This window comes from Pan paniscus, chromosome 1 (assembly GCF_029289425.2).
Source record: "Pan paniscus chromosome 1, NHGRI_mPanPan1-v2.0_pri, whole genome shotgun sequence".
Classification (NCBI taxonomy): domain Eukaryota; kingdom Metazoa; phylum Chordata; class Mammalia; order Primates; family Hominidae; genus Pan; species Pan paniscus.
Window position 1 is genome coordinate 119704801 of NC_073249.2, and position 19615 is coordinate 119724415.

General features: G+C 37.2%; 1 protein-coding gene across 18 annotated transcripts in view; it reads right to left on the minus strand.

The window, feature by feature from the left end:
• The window catches only part of NTNG1 (netrin G1), a 346048-nt gene that overhangs the window by 35901 nt on the left and 290532 nt on the right, over nucleotides 1–19615 (minus strand). For 7 of the 18 annotated variants that reach the window (XM_063599527.1, XM_063599523.1, XM_034932355.3 and 4 more), the window contains one exon: nucleotides 9963–10097. The exons of 6 other annotated variants lie outside the window; for them this stretch is intronic. In XM_063599527.1, the coding sequence (XP_063455597.1) occupies nucleotides 9963–10097 (135 nt within the window). Of the gene's footprint in view, nucleotides 1–9962; nucleotides 10098–15834; nucleotides 16003–19615 lie in introns of all 18 variants that reach the window. 5 more of the 18 variants (XM_063599522.1, XM_008975773.5, XM_014346266.4 and 2 more) reach the window with 1 other exon arrangement.

Below are 19615 nucleotides of genomic sequence, written 5' to 3' on the forward strand. Positions count from 1 at the left end.
GGGATGAAAAGCATATATGCATTTTAACAGTGATGGGTTATAACATTATTCCTGTGGGTAATCCAGAATCTCTTGGGTTCAATGGGCTCAATCACACTGAAAAGAGAGCTGGGCAGAAATGCAGGGGTTCACATTCACAGCACTGTCATGCACTGTGTTCAGAATAATTGTCTCTGATATTAAAAGGCAATGGTAAAAACCTACATTCTGAACACGTTCTGTATGTATTTTTTTCCTGTGAACATGGTATTATAACCTGATATTATTACTGTAATTGTCTCTAAATAGAGCTTTTTGCTGATATTCAAGATGACGGGTTGTTCCTGCAGAATACGACTGAATGATCCCTTACACCAACATGAGCAATCCTGATCATATTATGACCACCCTGACTTCTCTTTCATTAGTTGCTGATTGTACTAAATTGATGCTAAATTGGCTCGGCTGGCTCTTAAAGCCTTTAAACAGACGGCACTGATTATGTCTGTGATCTTGTCCTGGAAATGATATGGTCAAAGCCCTCATGTTTCTGGGAACCCTAACATTTTTCTTAAGAACAGTTAGGGCCTTGTAAATAAGAACCAGTTAGTTCAACTCCCTGTGATACCCATGTCAAGACAGAGGACACATTTTAATGAAATGTATGTTTTTCTTATGTTCTTTCCTGCCTTCTGCTTCACATTCTTTATTTAACAGGTCCTCTGTTTCTTCATCTTGAATTGCTGTTTGAGTTTGGAATAAATCAAACTATGATCTGCAAGCCAAATCCAGCCTGCTTCCTGTTTACAATGGCCTATGAACTAAGAATGGTTTTTACCTTTTTTAAATAATTGAAACAAAATCAAAAGAAGAATATTTCTTGACACATGAAAATTACATGAAATTCAAATTTCAGCGTCCATAAAAAAAGTTTTACCGGAACACAGCTACACTCTTTCATTTAAGCGTTGTCTATGGCAGTACAATAGCAGGGTTGAGTAGCTGTGACAGAGACTGTATGGCCTACAGAGCCTAAAATTGTTGCCATCTGGCCCATTACAGAAAGAATTTGCTGACCCCTGGAATAAATTATCAAAGCTTCTGTCTCCATCTGCAAAGTAAAAGTGACAAAATCCTATAAAATGCCATTTGATTAACAATAAATATTCACTAGTAACTGGTGTGCCACTTAACAGGTATTTGAGTTGGTGGAATTATCCTCTTTAAATCTCAGTTTTGTCATCTATAAAATAAGGAAAATAATCTTCTCCTGTGGCATGAGATAATGCATACATGTTCCCGACACATACAAAGGGCTCAGTAAGTAACACTTTTTATTATTTTAAAATAATAATAATTCTTTACTAGAAATAAGTCCATATGTAAACTGATGGGACCATTTGTAAGATTTCAGGATCACAGAATTTCAGACCAAGAAGGAACCTTGGAATATCCAAGCCCTCTCTAGGATTTCACAGAAGGAAATTCAAAGGCTGATGATTGAGCAAACATTCTTTGGAGAGGTGGTGGAGTTACACCTAGAACAAGACCCCGACTCCAAATCTAAGGCTTCTTTTCACCTCACTGTGTTGACTCCTACAGTTTAGTTTTCAAGAACCCTCTCATCATAGTCTATCTGTGACTCCTCTTCCCCAGAATTCTGTTCCGCTGGGGGCTGAGAACTTGCCCTTGCTTAACTGAAATATTTATTCTGCAAGTTTCAAGTAGGATGGCCCTTTTGCAATTGGGCTGATTTTCACATTTAGACATTATCTTTATATATGTAGCTTTAGAAAATTTTGAAATTTTTTCTTACATACACACTCACACATACACTCATTAGTGTGTAAAGAATGGCCCAAGGTGAAACTCCACTTATGTACTTATGTAAGAAAAGAGCTTCACATATTGTATTACCACTTGGCCTTCTTATCATCTTATTATCAGGTAGGATCAGGCTGTTGCTTTGATTCTCGGCTGCTAGCAGATAAAACTGTGCCTGCATTTTTCCATGAGCACCAGCATTTCATACACCTTTCACTGTTAAGCTTCAGTGGTTCTGTGATGTGAAATTGTGGAGTTTGAGCATACATGTCCTTCTCAATATTCTCTTTAAATAAAGGGGGAAATTAACATGGATTGTCAAGTAAATATGAAAAGTTGCCATCCAGGTCAAAGTGGAGGCCCTTCTCTGAGCTGAGCACAGGATGGCTAAATAGTAGGCAAGCCTCAGAATGCCAGCGGGTGCCTGGAATTGCCATCTGGTATGTCCACTGTCTGCACTTGCCCTAGGCTAAGCTTCAGCAATTCAGTAGCTGTGGGTTTTGAATGTATTTGGGATATGATGCTACTGTGGAGTACATTCAGAACAACTCACTGCTTTCAAGCCAGCTCCATCAGTGTATCCCTTTTGTGGTTGCTCTGAATGGAGCCCTTAGTGTGTGAAGAGTTAAAGTCCTTTCCACAGCATAAGCCCTGACTCTCCATGCTCAGAGGTAGCATCAGGTCCCTGATGTTTTAGAGGTCTGTGGGCTTTTTACATTAAGAATCAAGGGAAAATAAGAGCTGCATCTGGAATGCAATGGCTATTAGCAAGACTGAGTGGTGTGGCATCTTCCTGCTGAATCAAGAGATACTTCACAACTGGGGGCAACCCTGGGGTTTGCTCATCTAGCAGACAAAACGATCCTTTTTGCCCCCAGGAGTACTACCAGCTTATTTGTAATGCCTACAAATTGCCACTTTCTATCTTCTGTCTTCCTAATATTTTCCTTTTTAAATTGCCTCTGGGAGGCTCCTACTGGTTCTGTTTAAAGAGCACTTCCTTCCCACCCTTAGGAGTTGTACCACGGTAACATCAAGTGCCTCTCTCTGAGTATTTATTTTTCATCACCCTTATGTATGTAGCAAGGGGAATGATGCTGTGTTCAAGGTGCTATTGGAAACTAATGATACTAAGGAAATTAAAAACTTGGATTCAGTGATGCCATTCATTTTACTGATGAGACCAACCTGTAGTGATAGAGATTGATAGACATGTGAGGGCCAAATGAGGGAAATCATATGTTTAGCAACTACAGATGCTCTGCAGCATCACAGACACATCCTTGTTTAAGTGACATGCTGCCTGTCAATGAATTCAAAGTGTGAGGTCAACTGGTGAAATGTGAACTGGACATTTTAATGTAACACGACAAATAGGAAGAGACAGCATCTAGAAACATTGAAAAATTACAAGTTAGGCGCAAGGTATTTGTCCAGGGAGGTATAATCTTCATCTCACAGAGGAAATTGGAAGCATCATCTTAATACCTTCATGATCACAATTCGTCAGGACTGTAGTAGTTAATCCCCTATCCCCTCCAAAAAGAAAAAAAGAAAAAAAGAAAACCTCCTGAACTATAGTAATAGAGGAGTTTGATAGGAACCAATTAATCCCTAGAATAAAAGGAGTTATTTAAGTCTCTAGTTTCTGACTTTTGGAAACCAGAAGTGAGGACTGAGAACACGGTTAGTGGGAAGTATGAGAGTCTGAGATCTGTGGGTAAAGAAAGATTAGAGTGTAGAGGACAGCCAAGTGATCAAACTGTGGTTCTTACTATAAACTGAGGTGGGCAACTTCACGATGCCTCCCCTCTGCTGCATGAGTGTGGTCTGACGTTAAAGCTGGGAAGTTGAAGAGGCCCTAAAGAGTTTTCACTCAACTTCTCGTTTAAGCCAAAACTCTCCAGAAAGCATCACTGATAGGAGCCTGTTCAGCTTCTATTGGAACTTCTCCAGAGTCTGGGGAAGTTGTCATTACTCAATGCACCTACTATATTCTCAGACACCTAGAAAGCGTAACTGTTGGAAAATGCTAAATTGAAACCCATCTCCATTATTCATGGTCCCTGAATCTTCCTGAACCATGTCTACTTGTTAGCCCTCCAAACACTGGTTGACATCTGTAACATATGTTACCAAGCTGCTTCAATGCTGTTTCATATGAAAAAACTTTCATCAAAGAAGGGACTCTCTTACATCACTGTCTGCAAAGCTAGAATGCTCTTTCCAAGAACTAGCCCCCTGATGTGGGCTGCTCAGGACATGTTTTAGTGGGACTGTAACCTCCTTTGATCTTTGTTCAGCCTGAAATTGTTAGTTCCTTGGCCACTTATATAATATACTGACTAAAATTGAGCTTTAATGTAAGCTAATATCTTTACATTTTTGTCATTTGAACTATGTCAGCACAGCCCTATACCATCTGCATTTTTGCAAATTATTTAGCCTAAATTTGCAACACAGTGTAGGGACTGAAATAATGTTCATCAAAACCTCAGAGGAAAGAGCGTTTGATAGTCAAGTTGGTTAATGTAGAAGTCTCTCTTTTTTTTAGATAGTCTATTGGGAACAATTTATGCTTTTATTTTTAATAAAAGTGATTGTATGTGTATGTGCATATGTGCACACCCATTTTTAAAAAGGTCTAACATCCTACCTTTTTCCCCCAGGAATGTTTTGAATTTTTCTTAATGTTTAGAACAATGCCTCTTAGACTTTTAATAGTGTTTGCTCCCTTATGTGACAATGCCTTCTCCATGGTACCAATAAGTGGTAGCTCCTCAGATTGCTTCTTCCACTCTTTTGGGCAAAGAAATTCTCATTAATGCAAGTAAACTATTTTACCAGAACAAATCTTTTAGCAGAACTCCTGATATTTGAATTCCCCCATTTTGGAAGATAGAATATTTAAGTTTTCCAATTTTCCTCTGAACAATGTATCCTCTAAATGGTCTAGTGGTCTACAATATGCTCTCACAATACCTTTCTTATACAGTCTTTGGTCTTGACTGAAACATATTTCACTATCTCTACCCTGTAATGCACAATGCACATCTATACCTGCTTGACATACATTACTCCTCTCGAATCCTTTAAAATATTTCTTTTGAATATGTTTTACCATTGCATATCTTTTTCCCCAGCACGAGTTGCATTCTGTCTTCATAACACCTGCATATTTATCTCTGACATGAAACTTTGACATTCTTTATTATTATTATGATAAGCACAATATAATGTGTTCTCAAAGATGTCTACATCCTGATCCCTAGAACCTCTTACCTCACTTGGCAAAAGAGACTTTATAGATGTGATTAAATTAAAGATCTTGAAAAGGAGAGATTATCCTAGATTACATGTGTGGGCCCAATCTATTCACATGGTTCCTTAAAAATGGAAAGCCTTTCCCACTTGTGCTCAGAGAAGGATGTGATCTGTCTCCCCCTTGCTATGTGTACTTTGCTTTTTATTTCCTACAGCTCTAGTATCTTCCAAAATTATAACATTTAACTGATATCACCAAATCTTTTGACTTTCACTTAAATAAGCAGACTATGAATTCTTCTGAAAGTACCATTAGTATTCACACAAGTTAACAATTGGTGGATTTAATAAACCCTGCAGCATATTCCCATGTGTCTTACATACATCCTCCGGGAAGACAAACATATCTCCTCACCAGTCACATTAATTCTACAAGTGGCTATTTCTACTCTCCCAAACTGAAAAGTCATAAATCTCCTTTATGTCCAGTTACTTTGGCGCTGATAACAACTATTTAGTTACTTCCCAATACATGTTAACCCTTCATATTTTATATAAAGCATGGAATGCTGCTTCCTATGTAGAAGGCTCAATTTTATTCTCTGGAACCTAGCTGTTGACTCTTCTCTGGTTTCAAAAGGATCATTTAAAACTTTTTTTCTCTTTCTTTCCAATGTCTCATTTTTCTGTTGGGCAACCTCAGCACTAATTTTGATTCTGCCAGGCCTCCTTGAAATCTTATTATTTCTGTTTTCTTTCCTAGGTTATTTGTTCTATGCTGTCTAAAGACCATTCATTCTAGTGGTTTAGAAGTGTTTCACCTTTTAATTCAGAAAGACTTGCCTACATTTACACAGTACATAATTGGTGGCCTCTCAAGCAGAAAGTTTGCTGATGAGCCTGGAATTTAAAAAATGGCCCCAGCTCAAACCCCATAATTGCTTTGGGGTCAGCTTTGCTTCACTTTCTTGAATCAGTCTTGTCTCTAACCAGGAGGCTTTTTGGAAGCCCCCAGGTCGACAGTTTGATTCCTCAATAGTGGCCCAACAAGTTCTACAATAACATTGCACGAAAGCTTTTGAACATGGATTCTTGCTTAGGTCTATGGCATATCAACATGTGCTTGGAAGTAGTAATAATAATTGAACACTTACTATGTACTATGAGGTCCACATTCATTATTTTATTTGAACCTTCACAATTACTATATATGTTAGGTCATATTATTACCCCATTTTAGATGAAACACCAGGCTTAGACGGGCCAAGTAATTTCCTCTTAGTCTCGCAGGTCATAAGAAGTGGAGAAGAGATTCAGACCCTGGTCTCTATGAATCCAGAGTCTACTCAAAGAGCATATTCACTGTTTCTATTCACAGAATATAGGCAACAGTGTCAGTTACTGAATCCCTTTTTTAAATATTCTGTTCCCAAACCCAAGTCCTTTTGGACCACAATTCCACATGGCTCCTTTTGACAATCCTCTGGGAGGACTGGAACCTTGGGCCTGGATCCCTTGGACTCTTCCTGATATCTCCTACTGCCTCCCTGGCAGTGCCTACCTAAATGCCTGCTTACTCTCAGCTCATCACTGCAACACCACTGTCAGCCCTACTCTCCCACTGGTTTTCTGCTTGGCATTGATTTTGTGTTGCCAGGTTAATAGCTCTTCTACTAATACTGTGGCCAAATCCAAGGATGGGTTCAACTCAGGGCAAGTGGAAGTCAGGGTGAGCAGTGGGAGGGGGAAAGGAAGACAAGGATGCACTCAAGGGGCATTTTTGAGTGCATTCATGTGTGTGAGGACAGGAGCAAAATGAAAAAAAAATATTTATCAACCTTCCAGCACCAACTAATCAGAATGCACATCAACTACAATCCTGGAGCAGGTGCTAGTGGCATGCTACTGTGACACGTGTTACCCCGTTATTGCTGATCCTTGGTGACAGTCCAAGAGATCCCAGGGGAAGGCACTTCAGGATCTTGGTGAAGTAGCCATTTACTAACTGACAGAAGAATTTCTATATTTTAACATAGAATACCAGCCCTATGTGGGTGGGTCTAAGAGAAGGAACAAAGATTTCAGAGTGAGAAAAATCTCCTATGTTCCCAAAGGTGTGTTTGGACGATGTTAAATTTATATATCAAATCTAATTTCAACCCATTCCATTCCTTTCTTTATTTAGTAGCTAGAATAATCTTTTTAAAAACAAATCTGTTCCTTTCATTTCTCTGCTTAAAACCATATGATGGATCCCATATCTTCTCCATATGATGATTCCGATTTTCCTCCCTGACAACATAAAATGTCTTAGCTTGGGATTCATGAAACCACATAATCTAGTCCCTGGATGCTGTTTAACATCTTCCCTTACTCCAAACACATGTACATGCTCACACACACACACACACACACGCAAGTTCTGGAACACAGTGTGTTAGCTCAATCACCTTTACCCAAGATTCCTACCCTGGAAAGCTCCACTGATCCTTTAGTGCTTAACTACATGTCACTTTTCTGGGAAGACTTACTCCCCATGTTGGGCTTCACTAACAAATAACATGTACATTCCTCTTATTGAGCTCTGATTACCTTCTATCGTAATTGTTGGGCCTCTTATTCGGATGTGAACTCCATGTCCACATGTCCACAGTAGCTCTCTCTTTTCATCCTTCTGTGCCCTACCATTAGCCCAGTGCCTAAGTCATGGTAGGTACTCAATACATACTCAAAAGAATAAATGCATGTCCTCTCATCATCTCAGTGATCCACCTAACAAGTATGCGAGGTTCTGGAACTGAGGCACAGAGGGTTTTATGATTTGTATGTGGCAGGGTAAGGCTTAAATTCAGTCTTTTGATTCCAGAAGGGAAAAGTTGGTGGCAACACCATATTTTTTATAATACTCCAATAATGAATATAGAAAAATTGGGTTAGGTCCTTTTTGAGATGCATTTTCCCAAAGCAGGATTGATTTATTTTCCTCTCCCAAGTCTTACCCTGAGTACACTCCAGCAACCCATTCTTTAGGTCCTGCTTCCTCAGGAGCTTTATATGAGATCTTCTCTTTGAGAAGTGTGTCTTAATTACAAAGTCTCCTTATTCTTTATGCCTTGAGTCTTGGTGCTGGTTTTGATTTTTCCTCTGCCTATTCTCCTTCTCTTCTCCTGACTGTTGGCCTGCTCTAGGCCTTGAGGTCTAGCTGTGCCATGATTGATAGCTTCACTCTGAGCCCTGACACTTCACATGGTTGCTGGGATCCACCAACTCTCCCAGGCACGAAGGACTAGCACTTTCTGGAAAACAACAGCATGCAAGACTTTTAAACCATGGCTTTATCTAGACCTTATATACAGGTGTGAGGCCTGACTTCTGACTATTTGACTGTCTTTCAGTGTTCCTCTCCAGCAAGGCTGGAGACCTCAGTTCCCAGTTCTTGGATTCCATTCTAACCTTGGCCTGCTCAATGCCAAAATTTCAACCTATTGCCAGAGCTCATTGCTGCCCATGGCATTTCACTTTGGAATTATATTACCTAGAAGTGTGGCTGCCAGATAACTATGTATTCCATAAGTAACAGATAGAACATCCTATAATATTGTATAGAAATTGGATCTACACAGTTATTATTATAGAATTCATCATGCAGAATTTATTTTATAGAATATAAAAGTTGCTATTACTACTATATTATACAAATAATATACAGTTTTCTATAGAAATTGACTTTAGATGTTTCCTGCATGCTGACATTTGTTTCAAGTGAAAAGTAAGCAAAAATAACTCTAGGGCTGTGCTGTCCAATATGGTAGACACATGTGGCTATTAAGCCTTACAATATGGGCAGCCCTAACTGACATTTTCTGCAAGTATAAAATGCACATCTGACTTCATAGACAATAAAAAAACATGAAAAATATAGCCTTAATAATTTTGATATTAGTTATATGTTGAAATAATAGTATCTTATACAATTTGAGCTAAATATAATAGTTATTAAAATTAATTTCTCTTATTTCTTTTTACTTTTTTAATGTGGAAAGCAAAAGCATCTAAAATTACATATGTGGCTTGCTTGATTTTCTATTGGACCACACTGCTACACAGGATATGTCTTGTGGTGCTTTAATACTAGCAAAATACCTGTCTATAGATGAAATGGAAAGTTAGTTCGGAATTCAAAAGCAGAAAAGGTTATAAAAGACGGAAGGAACCTTCTGCCTTGATTTTATAATTCACGTTCCTTGTACACACTGACATGCCACGTGCCTTGACAAGCTTTGAAGACCTGGTAATCTCAAGAGAAATGAGGCTGAACCAAATGGCATTTGTCCACAGCTCCCCGCGTAGTGCCTAACCTCAGAGGCTTAAAATCAATATCGATTTTTGCCATTTATTTTACCCCACATTTAAATATTCCTTAGATTTATTAGCTTTAGGTTTTTGGTTAAGATTCAGTGATGGGTATGATAGCAAGGGTAGTAATAAGTTATGTAGATTTCATCTAATTTATGAACTCTGGAGCTCTAGGGTAACTTTCAGTTCAAGAAATATATTAACCACATGCACATCACCCTTCATTCTGCGGTGAAGATTTCCACGCTGGGTCCCTATTGTGTCACTTAATTTATGGTCTGGCCAGGTATATGGATCTCCATACAATATTTCAATGTAAGTTGCTCCAGCTAACTGAGGGGATGAAGATGGGCTTCAAAAAAGCCAGTTGGACAGCTGATGGATTGCTCTCCCATACATTGGCCGCAGCTTTAAGTAGCTTTTAAAACTTGTCAGCGGTTTGGATCTTTTTCTGCTCTGAGAAGCTGCACGCACCGGCCTAGCCAAGCAGAAATCAGCCATGCTGCAGCAGGCAGAGGGCAGCTCCCAGAGTTACTTACGTTGACAGCCGTAGTGCCAGGAATTTCCCGGCAGACACTCATCACACTTAGGCCCTGTTGTTCCAGTCTTACACTCACAAAATCCTGAGCCATTACAACGATCATGGATTGAGCCCAAAGGGTTACAATAACACTCTGTAGAAACAAGACAACACACAGGCTGGAGACAAGTCTGCATGGCTTATAGGTTATCAACACAGGAGCGTCACGTACTTAAATGCATCACTTACTTAAAGAAAGATGTCCATTAATGAAATGCTTCGGCAAATATGGCTATTTCACAGCCATTTATTTATTCGCTTAGCCTTCCATGATATCATTTTTATGATATGGGAGGAAATCAACTGAAAACTTCCATGGAAATAAGACATGCTTTTCACTGCTAACAGATCGTAATGGAGATTCCATTTGTTAGGATATTTTTAGATGGTTTAATAAACACCATGAGAAGTTTGTATATCAAGGATAAATCAATATGCCATCAGTGTAAAATGTGTTTTAAATTATTCAAATGGGCTTAGCCATTGCACTCAATATTTGAGAACTGCTGAACATTTTAAAAGTACAATATGAATGCACTTTGCTCATTCAAAGGTAGTTTTACTTTATGATTTGGGACAGCATCTTAATTTATTCATGTATATACCATTTTGTGATAAGCCTTTAGATGTTGTATTTGCTAGGCATATTAATGCAGCTTTTATGCAGCCCAGCTTAACAATCATGAAAGACAAATAAACTTTGTAATCCCAAATAATTTTCAACATAGTTATAATTTAAGATGTATATTTTTCATTATAATGTCTGCTGGCAGGACAATACAGCTTTGCACAATAAAAGGTGAATACAGTGTTTTCTTGATTCCTCACACATTCTTATATAGGATATTTTTACTTCTGAAGCTCTATTTTGCTTAAAGCTTGAACCAGAAATGGATATCCTTTAGGCTTCTATTAGCTGGAAAGATAGTGCAGGTAGCTGGCAGCTTTTGGGTACTGTGAGCTAAAGTTTCTTTCCTCATTACTCTTCTAATAATTTTGAGGAAGTTATTGTGTCTCTCAGTTTCCATTATTTAAAAATGGGTACATTAAGCAGTTCCCTCACGAAAAACCAAATAAAACTATACCATCCAACTAACCAAGAGAAGTCTTGAAAATTTAGTTTAATATAATCAAGTTTGGCATATTGGATTCGCTATGGGGATTCAGGGTTTAGCCTTATAGATGGGTCTAGGGGTTTGACTCTAAGTTTATGTCACAGACACTAATTAGATATTCTTCAAATAAATGTGGAGTACCTTAGAATTATGATTTATTTTATGCTAATTAAGTCAGGTTTCAAGTTCAGCATTCTTATAAAACAAACATTTATATGATTAATAGTTATATATGTAGGTAAAAATAAAACTTAATAAACTCTAAAATGCTCTCTCCTTGCCTGGTTTAGTTTGTACTTAACAACTAGAGTTTTATTTTAAATTAACATTTTCTATTTTAATATGCATGTATATATGGAAGCAGATTAAAAATATTTTAAAATACTAATTTTGTGAAAGCTTTTAATGTTTGTCTGTACATAGGCACATTATAAATTTGTACCTATATCGAAACTGTAATTTTTTTTTTACTGTTTAAAGTGTGTAAGTTGACAATAAATCACCAACATTTTGTAAGCCAGTAAGCAGAGTTACATCTGGCCAACGTGAATTCACATACTCCTCCAGTCAATTAGCCCATGACCATTAATTAATATAAGATTTTAGAGGCAAAAAATGTAAACAAAATTAAACAAAACAGTAAAACATTTAAACCATAATATATCCCAGTCATTGTCATAGGAAAATGTGGGTAAGTGTAATGTTTTGCAGTCATGAAAATAAAGGACAAGAAGGGGTGTGGCCTTCCCTTCACCTTATGTAACAAATAATTCAGTTTTTTAAAAGTGTCATTTATGGAATGATGGTCAATGGTGGATATTGGAGTAATGCAAAGAGTCTTGGAGGATCATATTTTATTCCATGAAATTAGGAAGAACATGCAGGACTGTTAGATTACAAAGCAACGTAAAATACCTGGCGGGGGGTGCTTCATTTAAAAGTTATACTAGAATTGATTTACAGGTATTAAAAGTGTCTTATGTTCCCCTTATTCTATTTAAGGTACCTCTGATTACCCAATCATGGGTTTCAAAGGGGAATTAAAAATTATACATCATAATTTCAAGAAATGCTTAGCAGCAGCTGCTGAGCTCTGTTTCATTGTGATGCAAAGCTTGTCAGCAGGATTATTAACAGTGATTACTCAAGGTCACAAACCATATATCCTCTAGCTTCCTGCTTAATGCTCAAGTTTACATGAAACAGAAGCATGCAAGGATGTCATCTTCATGTAATTGCTGCATCATTACAGGGTAATTACATGTATCTTTGGAGACATAGCTGTGTTTGGAATTTGTAGAAAAAATGGGCAAATTCACCAGTAATTACAAAGCAGCAATCACTGTGGCAACATGCAATAGCCTGCTGCATTTTATGTTTGCTATAATATAAAATGATGCAAGTATTTTACAACATCTATTTCATCACACAGAGCCTACATTTTGTCAAAGATATGAGTTGTTCCTTTACAGCAAGGGTGGTGAATTTTATTGTCAGTTGTTAAAGAATTGGCAAAGTGTTCTTTTTTTATTTTTAATGTAGATGAGACTTAGATGAAGTTCAAAGTTTCCAAGATTAGTGCCTTATTCTGTGAAAGTGAATGGGGTAAATATCCCTTCACTTTCATTAGTGCTTTCTATACAAAATGGTATTAAAATTAACTCTCAATTACTTGTGATGTATCCTTTCGAATTTAATAGTCCTGCCTCAAGCCCTTTAGGAATCTTAATTGTGGAAAATAGCAAATAGGTTCATGCTGTCTCATAGGGCAAACCTTAGCAATGGAGCCAGAGGCTTCCAACGGCCCTGAGAGGGCAAACTCCAGCCTTGTGCACAGGCAGCCCCAGTATCACTGTCTTCAGTGCCTCAAGCAGGGTAAGTGAAAGCTACAGCTTTTTAAGGAAATTGTTATTAATTCATTGTGTGCATATAAGCACTACAGATAAAAGATAGACCTTAGTACCTATCAGCTAGCCAAATTTTTCAATTCATTCTTGAAACACAATTTTCTTCTTTAGAAAAGGGCAATAATTTAAGAAATTATGGTGGGTGAGGGAATAATCTAGCTAATATTACTTTTTATTTTATTTTATTTTTTGAGATGGAGTCTCGCTCTGTAGCCCAGGCTGGAGTGCAGTGGTGCTATTCTCTCAGCTTACTGCAACCTCCACCTCTCGAGTTCAACTGATTCTCCTGCCTCAGCCTTCTGAGTAGCTGGGATTACAGGCACAGGCCACCACGCTCAGCTAATTTTTTATTTCTTTCAGTAGAGATGTGGTTTCACCATGTTGGCCAGGCTGGTCTCAAACTCCTGACCTTAAGTGATCCACCTGCCCGGGCCTTCTAAAGTGCTGGGATTCCAGGCGTTAGCCATTGCACCTGGCCTAATGTAGCTAACTTTAATAGTACCTAGGCATGCACTCCTTTGGGTTCACCAAGTACTTCGCTTGGTTTCAAGTACAAAATACTAAATAGAAACAGGTTTACCTCAATAAAATGGAATTTTCCAAAAGTTTATAATTTTAATTAATAAACTTTCTAGAAATGGAGAAAAAAACTCTTCTTGATTTTTAAAAGTAAAAAAATACAAAATTGATATCTTTTTCATATTTCTTCTGTAGTTTATCTGATTTAAAACAGACACTGAATGGATTGTTTTCTAGTCTGTGGATAATCAAATATGGATTTACAACTGAACTATACTTCTTAAAACTGGATAGAAAGAAGCAGATGTGGAGTTCACAGTTTACTTCAGAACTGGAAAAAAGGCCAAACTTCATAATAATAAAATACTCTGAATAAAATATATTGTGATATTGTTAAGTTACCTGATAAGAGAAATTTTATGGAATAAAATATTTCCTTTTAAGGACTTTTTTAGATTGATTTAAAATCATATTAAATATTATAAAACATTTTAATCTTATGTAAAAATGGTTAGGTTTTTTATCCTGTGTTCCTATTTATTTTAGCTTTTCTGGTGTTTACCTATCTATAGCATGACATTTATATATTTTTATAAATGACATTCAGTAAAATGTACTCTGCATTCAAAATTCAGACAACTACGTCTTTTGGTTTTCATTAATATCCTCAAATCTTTGTAACCCAAGTGTTATGAAGACAATTGAACTTCTGTTCATAAACTCAGAGTGGAATTGCTGCTGTCATCCAAAACACATACCATAAGTAAAAGTCTGACAAGCTTAGCTTTGCTAATTGTGTCAGTGGTTGAAAGTGTTTAAGCTTTGAAGTCAGAAACCCTTTGCTGTAAGATTTGGGTCAATCTGCCTTACTTTTCTCAATGACAAGACAGGGGAAACAATTAATGTAATACTTACCCCACTGTTTTGTTAATGAGGATTAAGTAAAAACAAAACAAGACATCTGCAAGCCCGTTCACAGTTGACCAAGGGTTTCCTGTGCATCCCATTTATCCTTTTCTGACTAGAAGGCTCAAATGACTTACCTATGGCACACAGCCATGAGATAGCAAACGGAAATTTGAGCCTAGCTTTCTGGCCTCTAAGTCCAGTACTTTCTCTCCTAATTGACAAATAATAAATAAGGAGATGCTTTGAAATATAGAAAGTACTGTAGACACCAACAGTATTATATATACTTGGCCCAATTTGATTAAAAACAACTCTACAGCTTTTTTTTGTGACACTTGGATCTTGACGATCCAATCAGAGGACAATGATCACAGAAATACGAATTGGATTTCTTTTCTAGATAAAAAGATTGCTTGTCATTATTCAGCTTGTGTATCCTATTGAACGTACCTCAATGTGAAAAAGTCTACCTTTAAAACTGGGTGCCTGTATAGCTACCTACTGGTGTGGTAATGGCTACACATATATTTTTCAGCATTTCAAATATATGCATTGCTTCAGAGTGAATTATGAAGTGAAATTCCATTTATTGTTTCTTATTTTTCCGTTGGCACCCCCATATTCTTAAAGACAGGTTTCACTATGTAAAAGGTAGGAGATTTTCTGGGTGGGAAAGGTGCCTGGTCCTCCCTAGGTGCCAAGAGCAGTAGTCATTGGTTGGGAGGGAAGGGAAAGTGCTCAGGGGCCTCTGTGGACGCAGTTTTCCAGGGCTAAGATGATTAGTTGCCTAGAAAACTTTTGAGAAATTACTCCTCCTTTTTGGGAGCTGTAGGAAAATTCAATAAATGGAATTTCGTTGCTATGGATGAAGAAGTCAGATAAACTTTTACATTTCCAGTTGCTAGTCATTTTCAATCTCAAATAGCAACATTTTCAATCTATCAATACTCGTTGATCACCAATTATATGCAAGAATCTGTACCCCAATTTTTCATATCTATAATTAAATCCCATATAATGAGTTTCTATTTTGAAAGTTGAATGTATAACTTAAGGCTATAAGATCAGTTCAGAATCATCAGGTTTTACAATTTCATACAAAAGCAAAAAACGGGAAGAAAGAAAATTCTTAATTTCTTTAACATGATTTCTGAGATCATCATATTTAAAGCAACAACATAAGGGTTCAAAGTATATCCCCCAACTATGATTTCAACCAATACAAGTGAAATCACAAGTGAAATCTACCATAGGATATTTTCTACATTGAGAAAGTTCATTCTGGCTCAACCGCGGTGCAAATTGCCAGCCTCTCCACCCTAAATATCTCCCCGTAGCTCAAAAGGCACAGAAGAATAGCTGAAATTGTAATGGAACTGACCTATGCACACATTCTCATCGTCCAGTTGTGCAGAAGCATTTCTGAAGTAGCCCAGCCTGCATAACTCACAGTGCTGCCCTCTAGTGTTGTGTTTACAGCTCACGCAAATGACTGTATTTAGCAGATCGATATAACTGCATCGATTGGAGTGGCCGAAGCATTCACAATCTTGCAAGGAAGAACAGAAATGTATACAGAGTGTATACAGTAGCAGAGTAATAGCATACTACATGCTTGGGTAAAATGAGAGATGGAGAAAAGACGGTGGAATGGCATTACATATATGTGATTCAACACAACACATGGTGGCAACAGGTGGTTGTGACTGGCATGGAAATAGCATCTGTTTCAAGCAGGATAGAAAGGTCGGACATTCGGAACAAGACTGAAGATTGTTAATTCTTGGCAGACAAGATGAACAGAAGCATTTGCAGGTGTACACCTTTTAAAATTTTGGAAGCCTCAGTTTCTAGTGATGAAAAAGTCTATTATTTTTATTTTTTGCAGATGGAGAATTTTAGTGTCTTTGCACCATTTCCCTTGTTTTCTCTTCATCTTTTCAGCCTTAAAAAAAAGTGGGAGGGGGTTGTGTGAGCATTGAGAGTCTAAGTACCATCACCATGGCTCCTCTAGCTCTCTGACATCATGCCAAGACAGCAACTCAGTCGGGGTTTCATATACATCATGGCAAATTTAATAGAGTTCTAGACAACTAAACAATTCTTTATTTTTGTTTTTCCCCAATGCTAAGAGAAGATGGCTTTCTTAAGCCTTTCTTCAGACCAAATCTGTATGTATACGTGTGAGAGAAGACAAAAAAAGCAGGGAGATAATTTGTGCGAAAAAGTGCTTTTAAGATTTCCTCCTTTTCTCTTAAGTTTCAAGAATAGTTTGCTACAAAAGAAGAATTAGGTAGCTACTGTAACCCCACCTTTCTTTTCCTTGGTTTCTCTGAAATGTTAGAGGTGTCTCTGAGGCTTAGGAGTGATGGTGGTAATGACTAGACAGGGAGATGAAGAAGAGCATGAGAGTAGTTGGGGAAGGGTGGAGGGTGACTAGATTTCTTCTTTCTTGCATCTCAACTAGAGAAAGAAGTTGTAAATCCAATTCAACCTTTTTAAAATAAATGATAATGACAAAGTCTCTGTTGGTAGAAATAATTATCACAAAAGTGTGAGTGGTAACTAGGTGGGGTATCTGTTTTGTCTTCATGGAATATGAGGGTAGGCCTAGTTGGACATTTATAAGGAAGGTCAGCCAGGATACTGCAAATTTTGTTTGTTTAAAAATATTTCTTGCATCAATATCTGCCTTGCTTTTATTTTATCCCACTAGAAAGCCAAGCACAGTCATTATCTGAACACATTCATTCATTCTTTCATTCATTCATTCAATAAATATTTTTATTGAGTTGGTCTACCTATGTGTCAGGAACTTGGCTAGGTGTTGAGTTACTATTTTGGCCTATATAAAATTTTTCAAATATTATATTTTGATGAGTAGAGTAAAAATGAGTAAGTGTTGTCAAGTAAATAATAATAAGAGATGGCTAACTTTTAAACTTTTAAAAAAACGAATATGCTACCACTCATCAGAAAAGTTCATATTCATTTGTTAGAGAGCTAGTTACTACAATAGGAAGCTGAGAACAAGGTCCTGATGGAATGAAATCAAATTTGGATAGAAGCAGAGGAGGATACTCAAATGGTGAAGAGTAGAAGATAACCAGAAACAGTGTCAGCAACTTCGGGACCCCAGTTGCTAAAAGAGAGGCAAGAAGAAAGGGGGGATGCTGAAGCCAAACCACTTCCTTTATTTGAGGTGAGCTGTATCACCATGTGTACGTGAACAGGGAGAGAAGGGTGAGTGTGAGGACAGGAAGAAGTCAGAGGGGAGGCGAGTATGGAGGAGAGGGAGAGTACTGGGAGAAGGTGGCATTGAGACTCCAATGTAGGAGACAGTGTAAGGAAATATCCATATAAATTTAGTAGTAAAGGCATGCCAAGTGAATAATAATACTACCACCAATAATCATAGAGTTACAGATTACTAAATTAAAATGTCTTGTAAAACAACAAGCATTTCCCACCAATCCTCTGTACCGCTCAGAGTTACGCCTTGTTTATACTGGCATTACTGACTCCTGAGGAAGTCAGAAAGGCTTCTAGAGCCTTCTCTGTTTGAGAGTTTGAAATAAAGACAATCTTTCAGGACTAGAGCCTTTTGAGAGCAGTGGTTGAAGGAAGGAAACCCAATTCTCAAACCTAATTGCTTCCCAAGGACTTTTTGAGAACTGCCTGGAATTCCTGAGGAGGGGCAATAACAGCCCTGCCCCTGGGTCCCCTCCTCTGGAAGAGGTCTCTTATTGGCTGTTCTTCTTCACATTCCCTAAACCGGGTTTGTTCTTGGTACATCTAATTTAATTAACAGAGCTTTGTTCAAAAGCTTTGTTCAATTTTTGCACATTTTTATGTGCAAAAATTCATCTAGGAGCTTTCTACAGCTACATAGAAGCTTGTTGCCTGGAAGCTTATTTAGTAAATAAGAAAACTTATGCTCAGATAACCAGAAAAAAATAGTATGTGTAGAGAAAAAACAGTGACATAAAGCAATCTAAGTAGAAGGAGAACTTCATTTAACAGGAGGAGAATTAGAAAAAATGTCCTACAGGATGTGCACTCTGAATCTTCCTCAGGGCAGGTAGAGTTTATTAAAACAAAGCAAAATAGGAGGGATTGAGCATTTTAGGTGAAAGTAATAGAGTAAAGAGTGGGCAAAGGTATGAAGTTAGGGAAATGTAGAGAATAAGGCTGGTGACTTTTCATAGTATGGTTCCTTTGTGGGTACCTAAAGGATTCTGTAGAGTCTGCCCAATGGCCAGAACTACATGCTTTAATCTACCTGACAAAACTTTATCTGACTAAGAAAACCAAATCTGTAAGATACCCAAGTTCAACAGTTTAAGACTCATTCCATGAATCTCTATAAAAATGTTAAATGTGATATTATCACTACTATTATTAGAATTTAATGAATAGTACACATTTCTGTGGGGACATTAACTATTTATGGGTCTTGTTTAAAAAGTAATTTATTAATTTAGAAAGGAAATGATAAATAATTGTATAAGAAATCATATTCAGCTAAACATGCAATAATATAAATTTATTTCAAATGATAACTGGATACTTTAAATGTTTTATCAGCATTAAAATGTTTTATAATGTAGAAAATGGCTAATAATAACTTGATTCTTTTAAGACTTCTAGTACTCTTCTGAGACTTTGATAAAGCTGTCATCTCTGGCCATAATATATTTGAGAATATAAAATAAGAAACAGATCTTTGAAAGTGATTTGAAAAACATGAGAGTACTATATAAATGCAAAGTATTTCAAATATGACTCTTAAACTTCTATATTATTTTCTGGTGTTCTGTTAATTTCCTACTTTTTAATACCTGGTCTTTCCACACAGGCACAGAACCTATTAAGATACAGCTTGAGCTGCATTATCCTACTAAGTTTCTGAAGAGATGATATTAATAGTTTAATAATTATTTGATTCTTCAAATCACTGACCTCCCATGACCTCCCATTTCTTCTTATATAGTATCCATAGTCCAATCCTTATAATCACTTCCTTTTATATACTCCCTTGGCCTTCCACCCTCCAATTATAAGGAAATCTTGATCCCAGTTAAAAGTTGATGCTGGTTAAATTCAACTCTCCAGGAGGTCCTAGCCAGAGCTATCAGGCAAGAGAAAGAAATAAAAGGCAT